We start from the raw sequence: 18,956 nt of genomic DNA, 5'->3' as shown, positions 1-18,956 counted from the left end.
TGCAGTAAGACAATTCAGAACTGCTTTGTTCACTGCAGTTTCAAGCTGTGAGGCTTGGCGGTGCCAGAAATGGCCTGGAATGAAAATGGATCTATTTCGATACTTCAAAAAGTTAATAACTATGAAGAGAAAGACTGAGACCGTGACTCTCAATGTAGAGTCTCCTCCTCCCGTCAAGGCATATGGCATCCAATGGAGACTCAGCAAAGCTAGAAACATCTTCAGATCAATGACCAACATATGTATGGGAATCAACCAAGTACAGTCTCCACACCAAGGTGAAGCTGTACCAGAGCCATGTTCTGTCCAGACTCTTGTACAAGTCAGAATGCTGACACATGTCCTTTTAGAATGGAGATGAGGAGGAATTTCTTTAGCCAGGTGGTGGTGACTCTGTGGAATCCATTGCCACCGACGGCTATGGAGGCCAGGTAACTAAGTATATCTAAAGCAGAGATTGGTAGGTTCTTGATTAGTACGGATATCAAAGATTGAGGGGAGAGAGCAGGAGACTGTGGTTGAGAGGGAAAGTAAATCAGCCATGATGGAATGGTGGAGAGACTTGATAGGCTGAATGGCCCAATTCTGCTCCTACAGCATGGCTAATGGTCTAATTATCTCATCAAAAGTTAGGAATCCAATTCCTAACTAAATCAGGCTGGGAGTAGTTAACAAGAAGAATTAAGTAAGTTCAAGATTATTTATCATGTGTCATCGAAACATGTAAAATACGTTTATGTAAAGAACCAACACACCTGAGTATACGCTGGGGGCAGTCTGCATTCTGGCTGCCTGGTTCAGAAAGTATGCATTATGATCAGAGATTAAGGGAGCTAGGGCTTTACTCTTTGGAGAGAAGGAGGATGAGAGGAGACATGATAGAGGTGTACAAGATAATAAGAGGAATAGATAGAGTGGATAGCCAGCGCCTCTTGCCCAGGGCACCACTGCTCAATACAAGAGGACATGGCTTTAAGGTAAGGGGTGGGAAGTTCAAGAGGGATATTAGAGGAAGGTTTTTTACTCAGAGAGTGGCTGGTGCGTGGAATGCATTGCCTGAGTCAGTGGTGGAGGCAGATACACTAGTGAAGTTTAAGAGACTACTAGACAGGTATATGGAGGAATCTAAGGTGGGGACTTATATGGGAGGCAGGGTTTGAGGGTCGGCACAACATTGTGGGCCGAAGGGCCTGTACTGCGCTGTACTATTCTATGTTCTATGTAACGTGCCCTCAAATGCTCGGGAGAACAACTCGGAACACAACAAAACAGACAAGCAACAAAACAACAGTAGCAAAACACGCCCCTGTTCCTCCCTCCTACCCACCCCACACACGTACACAGTTCTCCCACCCCAGGATACACTTTTGTCTTCGGTCTCCAGCCTCCACTGGACATGGAAACACAGATGCTGGGCTGTAATGGGTTTTGACCAAACCCTGCTTTTCCTCTAATGATATTTTTGATGTATTTCCAATAGGGAGTGTGTGATGGAGCTGCTGCAGTGATATTATCAAGTGAAGAGGCAGTTCACAAACATGGTTTGACGCCATTGGCCAGAATAGTGGCTTACCATGCAAGTGGGTGTGATCCAAACATTATGGGAATTGGTGAGTCCTACTGCTGTGTAACTGTTTGTTTGCTCGTTCATTTGTTGAGATTTGCACAGTATAGACCCTTCTGGCCCTTTGAGCCATACTACCCAGCAACCCCAGATTTAACCCTACTCTTAATTGCAGGATAATTTACAATGACTAATTAACCCAACTGGTACAACTTTGGACTGTGGGAGGAAGCTGGAGCACCTGGAGAAAACCCATGCATTCCACAGGGAGAACGTACAAACTCCTTACAGATGACAATGGAATTGACCTGCTAACTCTCTATGCCCCAAGCTGTAGTAGCGTCACACTAACCACTGTGCTACCGCAGCGCCCACTAATTTTGAACTAGTGTATGCCAGGCTAGTAAACGATTAGTGTACAATTTGTGCAATGCACACAAGGTGCTGGAGGAACTCAGCAGGCCAGGCAGCATCTATGGGGAAAAATTACAGTCGATGTTTTGGGCTGAAGGGTCTCAGCATTTTGTGTGTGTTGCTTTGATTTCCAGCATCTGCAGATTCTGTCTTGTTACTGTACAATTTGTGATGAACTATTACACAGGTAATTAAATAATACACTTAAAGACTGAATACTGACATCATTTGCTCCACTTATTTAGGAGTGCATGATCTTATTTAGAGGTATAGAACACTACAGTACAGAAGCAAGCTCTTCAGTCCATCTAGTCCATGCAGACCTATTAATTTCCCTACTCCCATCAAACGGTACCTGGACCATAGCCCTCCTTGCTCCATGTACCTATCCAAACTTCTCTTAAGCAATGTCTTATGACATTCCTATCCAATGTCTTACACAACCTCAACCTAGCATCCTATTTCCTATACTCAGTGCTTTCATTTATGAAGTCCAGTGTGCCAAATGTTTTCCTTGGGACCTTATCTATCTGTAATACCATTTTCAAGGAATTATGGACCTGTATTCCCAGATTCAATTTGTGTAATTCTTCATCGTCAGTGGTGGGATTTGAACTTGTGTCACTGGATCATTAATTGTGCTATAAAGTGACACCTCAGGAATCATGTCCAGGAAGCCTCTGTGTTGGCACTAACGTTCATTAGTGTTAAGGATCAAGAGTCAACTTTATTCAGCATAGATATTTACAAGAATATTTATGCTGGGACCACCAGATTCAAAACAGTTACTTTCCCCAAGCAGTAAGGCTGATTAACACCTCCAACCACTAACCCACCCCTCCACACCTCCAACCATCATGACTTTATCACTTAATGTCAGAGTACAGACACTCCTGTGCTTATCATCACTTTATGAATATACAATATCTATGTATAGAAGCTGTCTTATGTATTTATGTTGTTTGTATTTTTATTATTATTGTGTTCCTTTTTTTTGTGCTGCATTGGATCTGGAGCAACAATTATCTTGTTCTCCTTTACACTGGTGTACAGGAAATGTCTTTAAACAATCATAAATCTTGAATGTATTAGTCATTTGCTGTGATGTGCTGGTCAGGGTGCAACATGCAACAAAAAACGACAACATTCAACAATTATAAGCAACAAGTAGTTAGGGTTAAAGTACGGATATGGAATAAAATGTTCATGTATTTACAGCAGTATAAAATGTGGTTTAAAGTGTTTAAAGTGTTTACAGTGACTGGGTATTGGGGGGGGGAGTGGAGGCTTGATCAGATTACTTGTCTGGGGGAAGAGACTTTTAATATGGTGTGAAGTTTTTGTTTTAATATCCCCATTGTGCTTTCCATAAGAGAACTTTTGGGAAAGGCACTTTGCAGTGGGGGGCGGGGGGTTGGGGTTTGGTACTGACATCAATGATTTTCTGCCCGCTTCTTTGTCCTGGACACGTACAAGCCCTGCAATGATAGTAGATTGCAGCCAGTGACCTTTTCAGCATCCTGGTAAATCTCCTCTGCACTCTCTGAGGCTTGCACATCCTTCCTGCTTTGTGCAGGAGGAGGTTGCAATTTGATCTTACAAATACATATTGCTGAGTAAATACAGTTACTGTGTTTAGTTGTCCATCGTATCTGATGACGACAATTAGATTTGAGCAGCTGTGATGTGAACTGCACAAAGAAGCCCATTGCACTGGGGAAGTTCCACTCTCTCGACCTCAGAAGTTTGGGTTCAGTGGTACGAGTAGTTGTCACAACTGGGATCTTCCTTGGTTGCAATGGATGATCGTGACTTCTATGGCTTGTCATCCCTTTCGCTCATCACAAAGTGTTACAGAGCTGCCTTCCTGCCCATTAGATCTCACTGTTGATCTCATCCACCAGGTCCGCTGAAGCTGACTTGGTGTTTTTTTTAAAAGCAGTGCAACTTATTGGATTTTATTTGTTAAAGAATCCGACTGAGAATCGGTTTTAATCTCACTGACATATGTTGTGAAATTTGTTGCTTTGCGGCTGCAGTATATCGCAATACATAATGAAAAAAAACTAAATTACAATAAGTATAAAAATTAAATAGATAGTGCGAAACAGGAGCACAAAATACACTGAGGTGGTGTTCATGGATCTGTTGTCCGTTCAGAAATCTGCTGGCAGAGGGGAAAAGGCTGTTCCTGAAATGTTCAGTGTGTCTTCAGGCTCCTGTACCACCTCCTTGATGGTATCAGTGAGAAGAAGGCATGTCCTGGGTGATGGGGGTCCTTCATGATGGATGCCACCTTTTTGAGGCATCTCCTTTTGAAGGTGCCCGTGATGCTGGTGCCCTACGATGGAGCTGACTGACTTTACAGCTTTCTGCAGCTTTTTCTGATCCTGTGCAGTGGCATATCAGTGCCAGCCGGTGATGCAATCAGTTATAATGCTCCTCATGGTACATCTGTAGAAACTTGGGAGAGTCTTTAGTGACATACCAAGTTTCCTCAAACTCCTAATGAAATATAGCCACTGTCGTGTCTTCTTTGTAATTGCTTCAAAATGTTGGGCCCAGGATAGATCCTCAGAGCTGTTGACATCCAGGAACTTGAAACCTCTCACCCTTTCCGCTTCTGATCCCTCAGTGGGTTCCTGACTTCCCCTTCCTGAAGTCCGCAATCAGTTCCTTGGTCTTACTGACGCTGAGTGTGTGTCTCACTGCTGTATGCCTCCTTGTCACTATTGGTTTATAACAATGTAACTTCATTGCTGTAATATCTTTGCTTAATTCTCTTATACAATTTTCATGTTTGTAGTGTAAACGTAATTTAAATTGGAAGTTAGATCTAATTTTATTTTTACCAGACTACAGAATGCTGACATATGCATTTATTACTGATTCATGCTGGGTTACATTTCACTGCAGAAACTGAAATATTTATACTTGAGATTTAGTGAATCAGCTATTTCCCCGTGAAACCACAAGCTGTGTCCTGCTGAAACCATTTAATCTGGCATTTAGTCATAGAGCACTGCGGCATAGAAATAGGCCCATCTGGTACATGCTGAACAGTTAAACTGCCTAGTCGCATTGACCTGCACCTGGATCATAACCCTCCATACACCTATCTTTCACTTAAATGTTCAGATTGAACCTGCATTCACTGGCAGCTCATTCCACACTCTCACCACCCTGTGAGTGATGCTGTTCCCCCTCGGGTTCCTTTTAAACATTTCACTTTTCACCCTTAACCCATGACCTCTAGTTGTACTCTCACCCAACCTCTGTGGAAAAAGCCCGCTTGTATTTACCTTACCCATACCCCTCATAATTTTGTATACCTCTATCAAATCTCCCCTCATTCTGCTGTGCTGTAAGAATAAGGTCCTAACCTATTCACCCATTCCCTATAACTTGGATCCTCAATTCCTGGCAACATCCTCGTAAATTTTCTCTGCACGCTTTCAATCTAATTACCTGTAGGTAGATAACCAGAACTGCACACAGTACTCCAAATTTGACTGTTTCTTGAACCAGCTGACAAGCAAAAGCCACAAATTGAATGCTTTAAACACAAGCGATTCTGCAGATGCTAGAAATCTTGAGTAACATGCACAAAATGCTGTAGGAACTCAGCAGGTCGGGCAGCATCTATGGAGAGGGATAAAGAGCCAATGTTTCAGGCCATGATCCTTTGTCAGGACTGATGAATGGAATGCCTTTGCCCTGTTCCATTTGTATGTTTTTCTGCAATTGTAACTACGTGTGCTGTGTGCTGTGTGCTGTTGGTTATATGTTTTGCACCCTGGCCCTGGAGGAAAGCTGTTACGTTTGGATATATTTGTCTGTATGGCTGAATGATAATTAAACTTGACCTTTCCTCTACTCTCTCCCATGGAGATTATCCACTTTCTGACCATGTCTTCCTGTGATTGAGGCCCTCCATTGTTACGTCCCAGCTGTCTACGTGATACACAAGCCAGGGCAGATATGACATGGAGAGCAAGCTGCTGCCCATGCAACAGGCTCCCCCTCTCTACACAGCTGATGGGTCTAAAGGAACAGCAAGGACCAGGGATGTCGCAGGAACTTCCTTGGGGCCTCCAGCTCTGGATTTTACCTCTGGGTTTACTTCCGAAGCCTTCCCCATCAGTGGGTACAGCCACAAGGCAGCAGAGTTTCCCTTCTCTACTGCTGACGAGCTCCATCTGCCCGAAGCGACTGGTTTTAAGGTGCCAGTAACCTGCCTTTGCCCCTTCTCCTGTCAGTAGAAATGGTCCTGCTGGGCTTAAAGCTAAGCCAGATACAAACACCAGGAGCTGGAGTGTGGTTGTCAGAGGCCATTTGAGACTCGTGACGTTGGGAACATTTAATAGGTAGTGAGAGCTTATCCCCACTGCCACCCCAGGCTATAAGGATCCCTTCCTGTGAGCAGAATGGCTAAAACTGCAAACTTAGCATGTACACCTGTGGATGTGAAACTCTGCCTGTTGCAGGACAGGATGCCAGTCCTGTATTCTAACCTCTGGCTTTATGTTGCTTATTCAAAATATGATGGGCAATTTAGAGAGAAGGCATAAAATCTTTGATTCCTGGACTTAAAGGTTAGCATCCAGTATAAAGAACATTTGATGGCGCCCGGCCTATACTCGCTAGATTACACTGGGGTGGGGGGTGGGGGTGGGGGAGGAATCTCATTGAAACCTGTTGAATATTGAAAGGCCTAGATAGAGTGGATGTGGAGAGGATGTTTCCAGTAGAAGGGAAATCCGGGACCAGAGGCCATAGCCTCAAAGTAGAGGGATGTCCATTTAGGGTAGAGATGAGGAATTCCTTTAGCCTGAGGGTAGTGAATCTGTGAAAGCTGTGAATGCCAAGTCATTGGGTATATTTAAAGCAGAGGTTAATAAGTTTTTGTGTAGACAGGATGTTAAAGATTACAGGAAGAAGTTGGGAGAATGGAGTTGAAAGCAATAATAGGTTAGCCATGATTGAATGGCAGAGCAGACTGAATGTGTTGAATTCTGCTGATATGTCTTATGGCCTAACTTCAAAACTGCTCCCTTATTAATGAACTCTTTTTATCTATCTCTGACAGGTCCCGTGCCTGCAATCAATGGGGTTCTGAAGAAAGCAGGATTATCCTTGAAAGACATGGATTTAGTAGAGGTCTGTATTTGTATTTGGGGCGGCACATTAACATAGAGGTTAATGTGTTAGCGTAATTCTAATACAGCGCTGGCAAACCGAGCTCAATTCCATTGCCGTCTGTAAGGTTGGAGGCCACCCAGACAGAATATAAAGTGTTGCTCCTCCATTGTGGTAGTAGAGGAGGGCATGGATGGACTTGTCAGCATGGGAATGGGAAGTGGAATTAAAATGGTTGGGCACTGGGAAATCCTCCCTGTTGCAGAAGGAGCGAAGATGCTCAATGATCAGGTTTCAATTCCCCCTACTGTCTGTGAGGACTGTCCATTCTCCCCGTGACAGCGTGGGTTTTGTCTGAGTGCTCCAGCTTCCTCCCACATTCCAAAGGTGTACAGGTTAGTAGGTTCATTGGTCGTAAGGGTGTAACTGGGTGGAGTGGGCTCGTTGGGCCATGAGAACCTCTTCCTTTTTTTCTGATCCTTATTCGTGAATCCTCGTTATCCTGTTTGCGGCAATTTCCTTCTCAGATTTCAAAGTAAATTTATTATCGAAGTACATACATGTCACTATATACAACCCTGAGATTCATATTTTGAACAATGTAAGGTGCCTGACTCATGTTTTCTGATCCCCCACAACGTACAACTTCAGTTTCTCTGTGGTAAATTTCCTGCATCACAATACTTCATGTTAACACCAAAGTTCTAAGTAAAATTATTATCAAAGTCCATATACGTCGCCATATACAACCCTGAGATTCATTTTCTTGTGGGCATTCACAATAATTGCAAAGAAACACATTAGAATCGATGAAAAAACACACAAAAGAAAGAGACGAACAACCAATGTGCAAAATACAACAAGCTCTACAAATACAAAAGAGGGGGAAAAAAACAAAATAACAATAATAACAATAAATAAGCAATAAATATTGAGACCATGAAATGAAGAGTCCTTGTAAGTGAGTCTATAGGTTGTGGAAACAGTCCAGTGATGGGGCGAGTGAATTTGTCCCCTTTGGTTCAAGAGCCTGATGGTTGAGGGGTAATAACCGTTCCTGAATCTGGTGGTGCTGGTGAATCTGGATTTGCTTTATCCAAGATTTTAACAGAATGGTCGGTAATGGGTCCTGAGGATTGGAGTTTCCAGAGGATTGGAGGGTTGTGGATGATGTTCCTTTATTCAAGAAAGGGAGTAGAGATAGTCCAGGAAATTATAGACCAGTGAGTCTTACTTCAGTGGTTGGTAAGTTGATGGAGAAGATCCTGAGAGGCCGGATTTATGAACATTTGGAGAGGCATAATATGATTAGGAATAGTAGGCATGGCTTTGTCAAGAGCAGGTCCTGCCTTATGAGCCTGATTGAATTTCTTGAGGATGTGACTAAACACATTGTTGAAGGAAAACAATAGATGCAGTGTGTATAGAGTTCAGCAAGGCATTTGATAAGGTACCCAATGCAAGGCTTATTGAGAAAGTAAGGAGGCATGGGATCCAAGGGGACATTGCTTTGTGGCTCCAGAACTGGCTTGCCCACAGAAGGCAAAGAGTGGTTGTAGATGGGTCATGTTTTGCATGGAGGTCAGTGACCAGTGGTGTGCCTCAGGGATCTGTTCTGGGACCTTTACTCTTCGTGATTTTTATACATGACCTGGATGAGGAAGTGGAAGGATGGGTTAGTAAGTTTGCTGATGACACAAAGGTTGGAGGTGTTGTGGATAGTGTGGAGGGCTGTCAGAGGTTACAGCGGGACATTAATAGGATGTAAAACTGGGCTGAGAAGTGGCAGATGGAGTTCAACCTAGATAAGTGTGAAGTGGTTCATTTTGGTAGGTCAAATATGATGGCAAAATATAGTATTAATGGTAAAACTGTTAGCGGTATGGAGGAGCAGAGGGATCTTGAGGTCTGAGTCCATAGGATGCTCAAAGCAGCTGTGCAGGTTGACTGTGTGGTTAAGAAGGCATACGGTGTATTGGCCTTCATCAAACGTGGAATTGAATTTAGGAGCCAAGAGGTAATGTTGCAGTCATATAGGACTCTGGTCAGACCCCACTTGGAGTACTGTGCTGAGTTCTGGTTGCCTCACTATAGGAAGGATGTGGAAGCCATAGAAAGGCTGCAGAGGAGATTTACAAGGATGTTGCCTGGATTGGAGAGCATGCCTTATGAAAACAGGTTGAGTGAACCCGGCCTTTTCTCCTTGGAGTGACGGAGGATGAGAGGTGACCTGATAGAGGTGTATAAGATGATGAGAGGCATTGATCATGTGGATAATCGGAGGCTTTTTCCCAGGGCTGAAATGGTTGCCGCAAGAGGACACAGGTTTAAGGTGCTGGGGAGTAGGTACAGAGGAGATGTCAGGGGTAAGTTTTTTATGCAGACAGTGGTGAGTGCGTAGAATGGGCTGCTGGCAACAGTGGTGGAGGCGGATATGGTAGGGTCTTTCAAGAGACTTTTGGATAGGTACATGGAGCTTAGAAAAATAGACGGCTATGGGTAAGCCTAGTATTTTCTAAAGCAGGGACATGTTCGGCACAGCATTGTGGGCCGAAGGGCCTGTGTTGTGCTGTAGGTTTTCTAAGTTTCTATGTCCTGCAACATTTACAAAGCCAACTTTCTAAGCAGAGTTGGATTTTTATTCACTTTCCGCTGGAGCAAATTATAGTTAAGTTAATAGTTTAGAAAGGGTGCAGAGAAGAATTACCAAGAGTAAGTTGAATGTCCATAAGACCATAAGAAAAAGGAGCAGAAGTCAGCCATTCGGCCCGTGGAGTCTGCTCCGCCATTTTATCATGAGCTACCATATGTCCTCCAAGGGGCATATGGTAAAATGGTAGGCATTTTAAGAGATAACACAATTCTATGTGGAGTGTTAAGTAATTAAAATGCCTTACCAGATTCCAACAACGCATGAATAAGGGTTAGGAGGACAAATGTTTCCAGCTTCTTTACCTGTCTTCATACTATTTGTGAAACAGTTCTGGTTAGACCACACTTGGAATGCTGTGTTCGTTCTGGTTGCCCAATTATTGGAAGGATATGGACATCTTAGACTGGGTGCAGAGGAGATTTACCAGATACTGCCTGGATTGCAAAGCATATGTTATGAGAAAAGGTTGGGTGAGCTAGGGAGTTTCTCTTTGGAGCAAAGGATGATGAGAGGTGAACTGATGATAAGGCATAGATAGTGTGGATGATAGAGGTGAACTTGATGATAAGACATAGATAGTGTGGATAGCCAGAGACGACTTCCCATGGTGGAAATTGCTAATACAATTAGGCATAATTTTAAGTTAGTTGGAGAAAATTATAAGGAGGATGTCAGTGTTTCTATTTACACAGTAGTGGGGGTATGGAACATGCTGCCGGGGTGGTCGTAGAGGCAGATACATTAGGGACATTTAAGAGACTCTTAGATAGGCGCATGGATGATGGAAAAATGGAGGTCTATGTAAGAGGACAGGATTAAATTGAACGGGGTAGGTTAAAAGCTCGACACAACGTTATGGGCTGTTGGACTTGTACTGTGCTGTAGTGTTCTATGTTGAAAATTAACTTTGTATGAATGGTGGGAGCTGGGTTGAGAATTCTAAGCTGAGGTACAGCAATTCACTGAGTTAGTAAATGGATAACCAAGGTGAACATTTTATTTTGTTCAAAGTCCTTCAACGTATGCTGTCACTGATTGTTATGTGTCTTTTACCAAAAAGGTCAATGAAGCATTTGCCCCTCAGTTCTTGTCCGTGCAGAAGGCTCTGAACTTGGATCCTGAAAACACCAATGTAAATGGAGGCGCTATTGCATTAGGACACCCTCTGGGGGCATCAGGAACCAGGATAACAGTACATCTGGTTCATGAGCTCAGGTATGACAAACATGCCTATCATAATTTTAACCATTTCTTTAGGGTCAAGTGTGGTGGGCTGGAGAGGCATCTCTACCAAAGGAGCATAGGTGCTCCATCCCCCTGCTAGCCTGCAGGTCACCCTTGGGCAAGTTGTAGCACCTATTTAGCCACTCCTTCCCCCTTATCTGGGTCATGTGAAGCCATGGAACAGCTGATACCTATCACAAGTCCAGGTTATGCGACTATTGACCCCAAGCAGACTACCTCTGAAAAGTATTGATAATGGCTGGGGTCACCCTTCTTGAAAATACATTGCCAATGTCAAACCACTGCTGCAGTGAAATTTGTGAAGAACAATCATGATCATGGAAAGACTATGATCGCCTACATCATATGACACGGCACATAACCATCGAACAAATGTGGTCACCCCTCATTCAGAATTGGCTTTAATATCACAGACATATGTTGTGAAATTTGTTTTGTGGTGGTGGTACAGTACAATACACAAAAAAAACATAAATTACAATAAGAAATACAGTGGATTCCAGTTATTTGAGCCATCTGCTAATCAGGGCAACCACTTATTTGGGAGAACTCTTAAAGAACAAAAACTAATTGAGAAAATAGCTGAGATTCCCTTTGTATATTTGGGACACTACGCCACTTAATTGGGACAGCAGAATGTTCACGTATGGTTTCTAACTAGCATCAGACGTGCACTCGTGTGACCATTAGACACTACCGTGTTCAGAGTGAGCAATTTTTAAGTAACGTCTTTTGCATGTGTTTGTGTTCAGTAAGTAGTGATTTTTGTCACTGATGGGTGACAAGAAATAAGCAGTAAAACAATTCATAACAGTTTTGCTTACAGCGGTTTCAAGCTTGGAGATGCTAGAAACGGTTGTTAGACATTACTGAGCAAACAGTTTTTAAATAGTGTCAGTTGCATGTGCTTGTGTTATGTTATGTTAAGCAGTGATTTTTGATAATTTTATTTTATATTTTGACTTTATACAGGAAGGCAATAAAGGCAGTCCATTATCTGCACTATGTATATGTGCTGATGTTGTTTTATATACAGTCAGTCCGATGAATTCTTTTGTCAATAACTATTAAGAAAAATGCATACTGTAATAATATTGGTAGTGCTCTAATTTGTTCTGTATTTCAACTAAATACCTAATTTGTTATTCAGTTTAACAGTAGTTTGTCTTTGTTATGCCTTTTAATTATTTCTATGAAACTTCAGCTAATTAGAGCAGCCACTTAATTGGGCCAAAATGTACTGGTGTGTTCCAATTATCTGGAATTCACTGCATTTTATAAAAATAATTTCATTTATTGAGATACAGCACAGAATAAGCCTTTTCAGCCCTTCAAGCCACGCAGCGCAGCAACCTCCCATTTAACCCTAGCCTAATTAAAGACGATTTACAATGACCAATTAACCTCCCAACCAGTACGTCTTTGGACCGTGGAAGGAGACAGGAGCACCAGGAGGAAGCCCATGCATTCTAAGGGCAGGACATACAAACTCTTTACCTTGGCACTCCAATTCTGCTATTTTATATACAGATATATTAAAAGATTAAGTGGTGCAAAAATAGTGAGGTAGTATTCATGGTCCATTCATAAATCTCACAGAGGGGATAGAATGTGTTTCTAAAATGTTCCAATGTTTCTGTTACATTCTGAGCAATAAAGGCCTAATTTGGCCAACATCTCCTTGGCACGTGGCCAAGTGGTTAAGGCATTTGTCTAGTGATCTGAAGGTTGCTAGTTGGAGCTTCAGCTGTGGCAGCGTGTTTGTGTACTTGAGCAAGGCACTTAACCACACATTGCTCTAGTGTCTGTGCGAGGAGTGGCGTCCAATACAGACTTCCAATCTGCGCCTTGTAAGGCATGAAAATGCCCGACGCAGGCCTCTCATGGTCTGAGTCGACGTTCCCTCCCCTCCCCCTCTTTATAACTCAGGCCCTCTAGTCTTGGAACCACCCTTGTACATCTCTTCTGCACTCTTTTCAGTTTCCTCGTGTCTGGGTGGCATGGTGGCATAAGTTAGTGCAATCCCTTTACAGCCCAGCAATCACCAATCAGGGTTCGATTCCCATGGCTGTCTGTGGGAATTTTGTACGTTCTCCCAGCAACTACGTATGTCTCCTCCAGGTGCTCCAGTTTCCTCCCACATTCCAAAGACGTACGAGTTAGGGTTAATAAGTTGTGAGCATTCTATTTTACTGCCGGAATTGTGGTGACACTTGCAGGCTTCCCACAATTCTTGGATTGTGTTGGTTGTTAACACAAAACAACACAACACAAAAATGCTGGAGGAACTCAGCAGGCCAGGCAGCATCTATGGAAGAGGTTACTCTTTCAATAGCCATTAGACAATAGGTGCAGGAGTAGGCCATTTGGCCCTTCCAGCCAGCACCGCCATTCACTGTGATCATGGTTAATCATCCACAATCAGTATCCAGTTCCTGCCTTATCCCCATAACCTTTGATTCCGCTATCTTTAAGAGCTCTATCCATCTCTTTCTTGAAAGCTTCCAGAGACTTGGCCTCCACAGCCTTCCGGGGCAGAGCATTCCATATATCCACCACTCTCTGGGTGAAAAAGTTTTTCCTCAACTCCGTTCTAACTGGCGTACCCATTATTCTTAAACTGTGGCCTCTGTTTCTGGACTCGCCCATCAGCGGGAACATGCTTCCTGCCTGCAGCATGTCCAATCCCTTAATAATCTTATATGTTTCAATAAGATCCCCTCTCAGCCTTCTAAATTCCAGAGTATACAAGCCCAGTCTCTCCAATCTTTCAACATATGACAGTCCCGCCATCCCAGGAATTAACCTCGTGAGCCTACGCTGCACTCCCTCAATAGCAAGAATGTCCTTCCTCAAATTTGGAGACCAAAACCGCACACAGTACTCCAGGTGTGGTCTCACCAGGGTCCTGTACAGCTGCAGAAGGACCTCTCTGCTCTTATACTCAATTTCCCTTGTTATGAAGGCCAGCATGCCATTAGCTTTCTTCACTGCCTGCTGTACTTGCATGCTTGCTTTCAGTGACTGATGTACAAGAACACCTAGATCTCGTTGTACTTCCCCTTTTCCTAACTTGACTCCATTTAGATAATAATCTGCCTTCCCATTCTTACCACCAAAGTGGATAACCTCACATTTATCCACATTAAACTGCATCTGCCATGCATCCGCCCACTCAGCCAGCCTGTCCAAGTCGCCCTGCGTTCTCATAACATCCTCCTCACATTTCACACTGCCACCCAGCTTTGTGTCATCGGCAAATTTGCTAATGTTACTTTTAATCCCTTCATCTAAATCATTAATATATATTGTAAACAGCTGCGGTCCCAGCACTGAACCCTGCGGTACCCCACTGGTCGCCGTCTGCCATTCCGAAAGGGACCCGTAAATCGCTACTCTTTGCTTTCTGTCAGCCAGCCAATTTTCAATCCATGTCAGTACCACGTGCCCTAATTTTGCCCACTAATCACAGGGTAAGGGAGACCAAAACTAGATAGCAGAGATTTAGTGTGGAGGTGATGAGAGGCATAGATCAAATGGATAGCCAGGCTTTTTCCCAGGGTGGAAATGGCTAATTCCAGGGAGGCATAATTTTAAGGTGATTGGAGGAAAGTATAGGGGTAGAATATTAGAGAAGCTTTTTTTTTTACACTGAGAGTGGTGGGTGCCAGGGGTGGTGGTAGTAGAGGCAGATACATTAGGGGTGTTTAAGAGACTTCTAGAAAGGCACATGGATGAAAGAAAAATGGTGGGCTATCTGGGAGGGAAGGGTTAGATTGATCTTAGTGTAGGTCAAAAGGCTGGCAGAACATCATGGGGTGACATGCCTGTACCTGTGCTGTAATGTTCTATGTTTTATGATGTATATGTGACAAAGCTAATCTTATTTTGAGGCCCTCTGTTGGTCAGGTTGACCATGGATGTTGTTTCCTACGTGACATACAAGCTGGCGCAGTAAGATATGTTGCCAGTGCAGCAGACTCCTCTCCATGCAGCTGGCGAGCCCAAAGGAATGGTAGACGTTGATACGATTTGGCACTGGGGCATCGCTGGAGTTGCCAGTCAGCATCGAACTCAACATATAACTGCCTTAGGGACTTCAGCTCCGGATTTTTCCTCGGGGTTTATTCTTGAAGCCTTTCCCATGAGTGGGTATAGCTGTGAGGCAGCAGAGATTTGAGTTCAGAGCTTCCCTTCTCCTACATGAGATGCCAACCCTGGCCGACAAGCCGCATATGCCCAGAGCAAATGGTTTTAAGACACCAGTAACCCATCTTTGACCCTTCTTCTATCAGTATAAAAGGTTCCCTCGGGCTTAGTAGCTAAGCCATGTATGAATGCCAGGTGCTGGACTTGGTTGTCAGAGACTATATGCCATTGTTGCAGAGATGCATGCCATTGGGAGCATTTAATAGGTAAAGGGAGCTCATTCCCACTACCTTCCCCGGCTATGACAACCTTAAGGAGCCTTCCTATAACATGGTGGCTAAAACTGTACACGGCTCTCCAAATACAGCCTCATTCTTGAGTTGTGCAGGTGCAACATAATGTCCCGACTCCAATACTCATTGCCCTGACTGATGAAGGCCAGCATGCTAAATGTCTTTTTCACCAACCTGTCGACCTGTGATGCCACTTCCAATGAACTATGACTTGTGGTCTTAAATTCCTCTGTTCCTTAACACTACAGTGCCGGGCCATTCATAATACAAATCCTTCACTGGTTTAACTTTCCAAAATGCGTCACTGTACACCTATCTTTATTGAGATCTGTTTCAAACTCCTAGGAGTGCACATCTCCAACAATCTCTCATGGTCCCAGAACACATTCTACACAATCAGGAAAGCTCACCAACGTCTCTACTTTCTGAAGAAGCTAAAGAGAGCTGAACTATGCATGTCTATATACTCGCGTCCTTCTGCGGATATGCACTAAAGAGCATCCTAACAAGCTGCACCACTGCACGGTACAGAAATTACACTGGCAGACAGGAAGGCTCTACAATGGGTAGTCAGAATTGCCCAACCAGCCTACCTGCAATTGATCCACGTTGATTTAACTTATGGTTATGGTTAAATGGTTATATGATTTGACTTGATGCATTTCGCTGTCTGTTTCCATGTACATGTGATAAATAAATCTTTTTAAGAGTTTTATTAGGAATGGCTGTCAAGGCCAATGGTGGCAAATAGTAATTTTAAATAAGCTATGATTGAGGTTTTTGGAGAGGGTGCAGAAGAGGTTTATCAGGATGCTCAGCAGGCCAGGCGACATCTATGGACAAGAGTTAACAGTGCAGGTTTGCGGCTGAGACCCTTCATGAGCCCAAAATGTAAACTGTTTACTCTTTTCCATAGATGTTGCCTGGCCTGCTGAGTTCCTCCAGCATTTTGTGTGTTTTGCCTTGGATTTCCATTATCTGCTGATTTTTTTTTTTGTGTGTGGATTTGTTGTCAGGATGCTGCCTGATTAGAGGACATGTGCTATAACAAGAAGTTGGACAAACTTGGGGTGGTTTCTCTGGAGTGGCGGAGGCTGAGGAAAGATTTGATAGAGGTTTTTAGGATTATGAGAAGCGTAGATAAAGTAGACAGAAAATATCCTTTTCCCAGGGTTGAAATACCTAATATTTCATGCACTTAAGGTGAGATGTGTTAATTTCAAAAATGTGAGAAGCAAGTTTTTTTTTACAGAGAGTGGTCAGTGCCTGGAATGCACTGCCTGAGGTGCTGGTAGAGGCAGACACATTAGAGACTTTTAAGAGACATCTAGATAGGCACATGAATGTGAGGAAAATGGAGGGAAATGTACATTGTGTAAGCAGAAGAGATTAGTTGACTATTTGATTACAAATTTAATTTTAGTTCGGCACAACGTTATGGGCCAAATGGCCTGTTCCTGTGCTTTACTGTTCTATGTTCTATGTAATTGGATGGGTGGGTGGGGGGCAAAATGGCCCAATCATCCCAAATATCAAAAAACTGTTGATGAATATTAATACTGGATGTGTCCCTTACATTTTTTTTGTTGTTTCAGGCGCCGGGGAGGTAAATATGCAGTGGGTTCCGCATGCATTGGAGGTGGCCAAGGGATCGCTGTCCTAATTGAGAACATGAAGTAAAATGACGCAATAAATATTCAGTTCCAGGATCAAAGCCACTTTATCAGGTGCTTGTCGCAGCCTCTGCTTCTGACACAACCGTTCCTTCTCAAATCCAACTTCTTCTCCTTTTAAAGATTATGCAACCATTCTATTTGGAATTCTTTTCTTTGGGGGACAAAAATTAGCAATAATTTAGAAGTGGAAAATACCAGTGCAGGGAATATGAACTGATATTTTACTTACAGCTATGCAAGAAAAAAATAAATGGCAATTTTGTGAAAAGTATATAATTGTTAAAATATGCCAAATAAATGCTAATACTTATCATTTTGGCTAAAAATATTTTTTTTTCAAATGACTAAATGAAAAATTTCCTTAATCCTTTGTTCTTGGAAAATATCTTCTCCAGACAACAGAATGTTGGACAACATAAGCCATAGTTTTAAGATTATTGGGAGAAATTCTTAATTTTGCCCAGGTATTCAAATAATTGAGACTTAAGCTCAAAAATGAATAAAATGTCATGAAATTCAGAGCTTTTTCTTTTGGCTCAAACCTGTAATGTATAGGTGACCTGAAATCTTCAAGGACCAAGGACCAACTTCAGAATCAGGTTTAATATCCCTGATGTATGTCATGAAATTTGTTATGTTGCAGTGGAGCACATAATCTAGCAGGGAAAAAAATTATAAATAAAATAATGATAAATAAACAAGTAAATCAATTATGTATATTGAATAGATTTTTAAAAAGTGTAGAAATTGAAATACTGTATACTTTTTTAAAAAAAAGTGAGGTAGTGTCCAAAGATGCAATGTCCATTTAGGAATCAGATGGCAGAGGGGAAGAAGCTGTTCCTGAATTGCTGATGGTAACAGTGAGAAAAGGGCATGCCCTGGGTGCTGGAGGTCCTTAATAATGGATGCTGCCTTGCTGAGACACCACTCCCTAAAGATGTCCTGGGTACTTTGTAGGCTGGTGCCCAAGATGGAGCTGACTAGATTTACAATCTTCTGCAGCTTCTTTCAGTCCTGTGCAGTAGCCCCTCCATACCAGACAGTGATGCAGCCTGTCAGAATGCTCTCCATGGTACATCTATAGAAGTTTTTGAGTGTATTTTTTGATATGCCAAATCTCTTCAAACTCCTAATAAAATATAGTCTTGCCTTCTTTATAACTACATCGATATGTTGTGACCAGGTTAGATCCTCAGAGATCTTGACACCCAGGAACTTGAAGCTGCTCACTCTCTCCACTTCTGATCCCTCTGAAGGTATGTGTTCCTTTGTCTTACCCTTCCTGAAGTCCACAATCAGCTCTTTCATCTTACTGACGTTGAGTGCCAGGTTGTTGCTGCAGCAGTACTCATATCTCACTCCTGTACGCCCTCTTGTCACCACCTGAGATTCTACCAACAACGGTTGTATTGTCAGCAAATTTATAGATGGGACTTGAGCTATGCCTAGCCGCACAGTCATGTGTATATAGAGAGTAGAGCAGTGGGTTAAGCACATAGCCCTGAGGTGTGCCAATGTTGATTGTTCCATGGTCAAAGTCACTTGGATCACATTTGTTCCTCATTCTGATGTTTGGTCTGAACAACTGAACCTCTTGACCATGTCTGCATGCTTTTATGCATTGAGTTGCTGCCACATGACTGGCTGATTAGATATTTGCATTACTGAGCAGGGGTACCTAGTAAAATGGCCACTGAGTATAATTCTGCAATTCTGATGTCATCTGTAAGGAGTCTGTACGTCCTCACCATCTTTTCTGGGTGCTCCAGTTTCCTCCCACAGTTCAAAGACTTGCTGATTAGCAGGTTAATTGGTGATTG

At 42.9% G+C, this 18,956-nt stretch overlaps 1 protein-coding gene across 1 annotated transcript in view; it reads left to right on the top strand.

Annotated features, from left to right (window-relative positions):
• acaa2 (acetyl-CoA acyltransferase 2) overlaps positions 1-17,446 on the top strand; it is a 61,712-nt gene extending 44,266 nt beyond the window's left edge. Inside the window, exons 7-10 of the mRNA XM_072252189.1 lie at positions 1,481-1,610; positions 7,068-7,138; positions 10,831-10,985; positions 17,053-17,446. Of these exons, the coding sequence (XP_072108290.1) occupies positions 1,481-1,610; positions 7,068-7,138; positions 10,831-10,985; positions 17,053-17,137 (441 nt within the window). The 3' untranslated portion in view covers positions 17,138-17,446. The remainder of the gene's footprint in view (positions 1-1,480; positions 1,611-7,067; positions 7,139-10,830; positions 10,986-17,052) is intronic.
• Positions 17,447-18,956: the final 1,510 nt, after the last annotated feature.

The sequence above is a fragment of the Mobula birostris genome, chromosome 3 (genome assembly GCF_030028105.1).
Source record: "Mobula birostris isolate sMobBir1 chromosome 3, sMobBir1.hap1, whole genome shotgun sequence".
In the NCBI taxonomy this organism is placed as follows: Eukaryota; Metazoa; Chordata; class Chondrichthyes; order Myliobatiformes; family Myliobatidae; genus Mobula; species Mobula birostris.
Note: the sequence above shows the minus strand (reverse complement) of the source record. Positions and strands in the feature narration are given on the sequence as shown.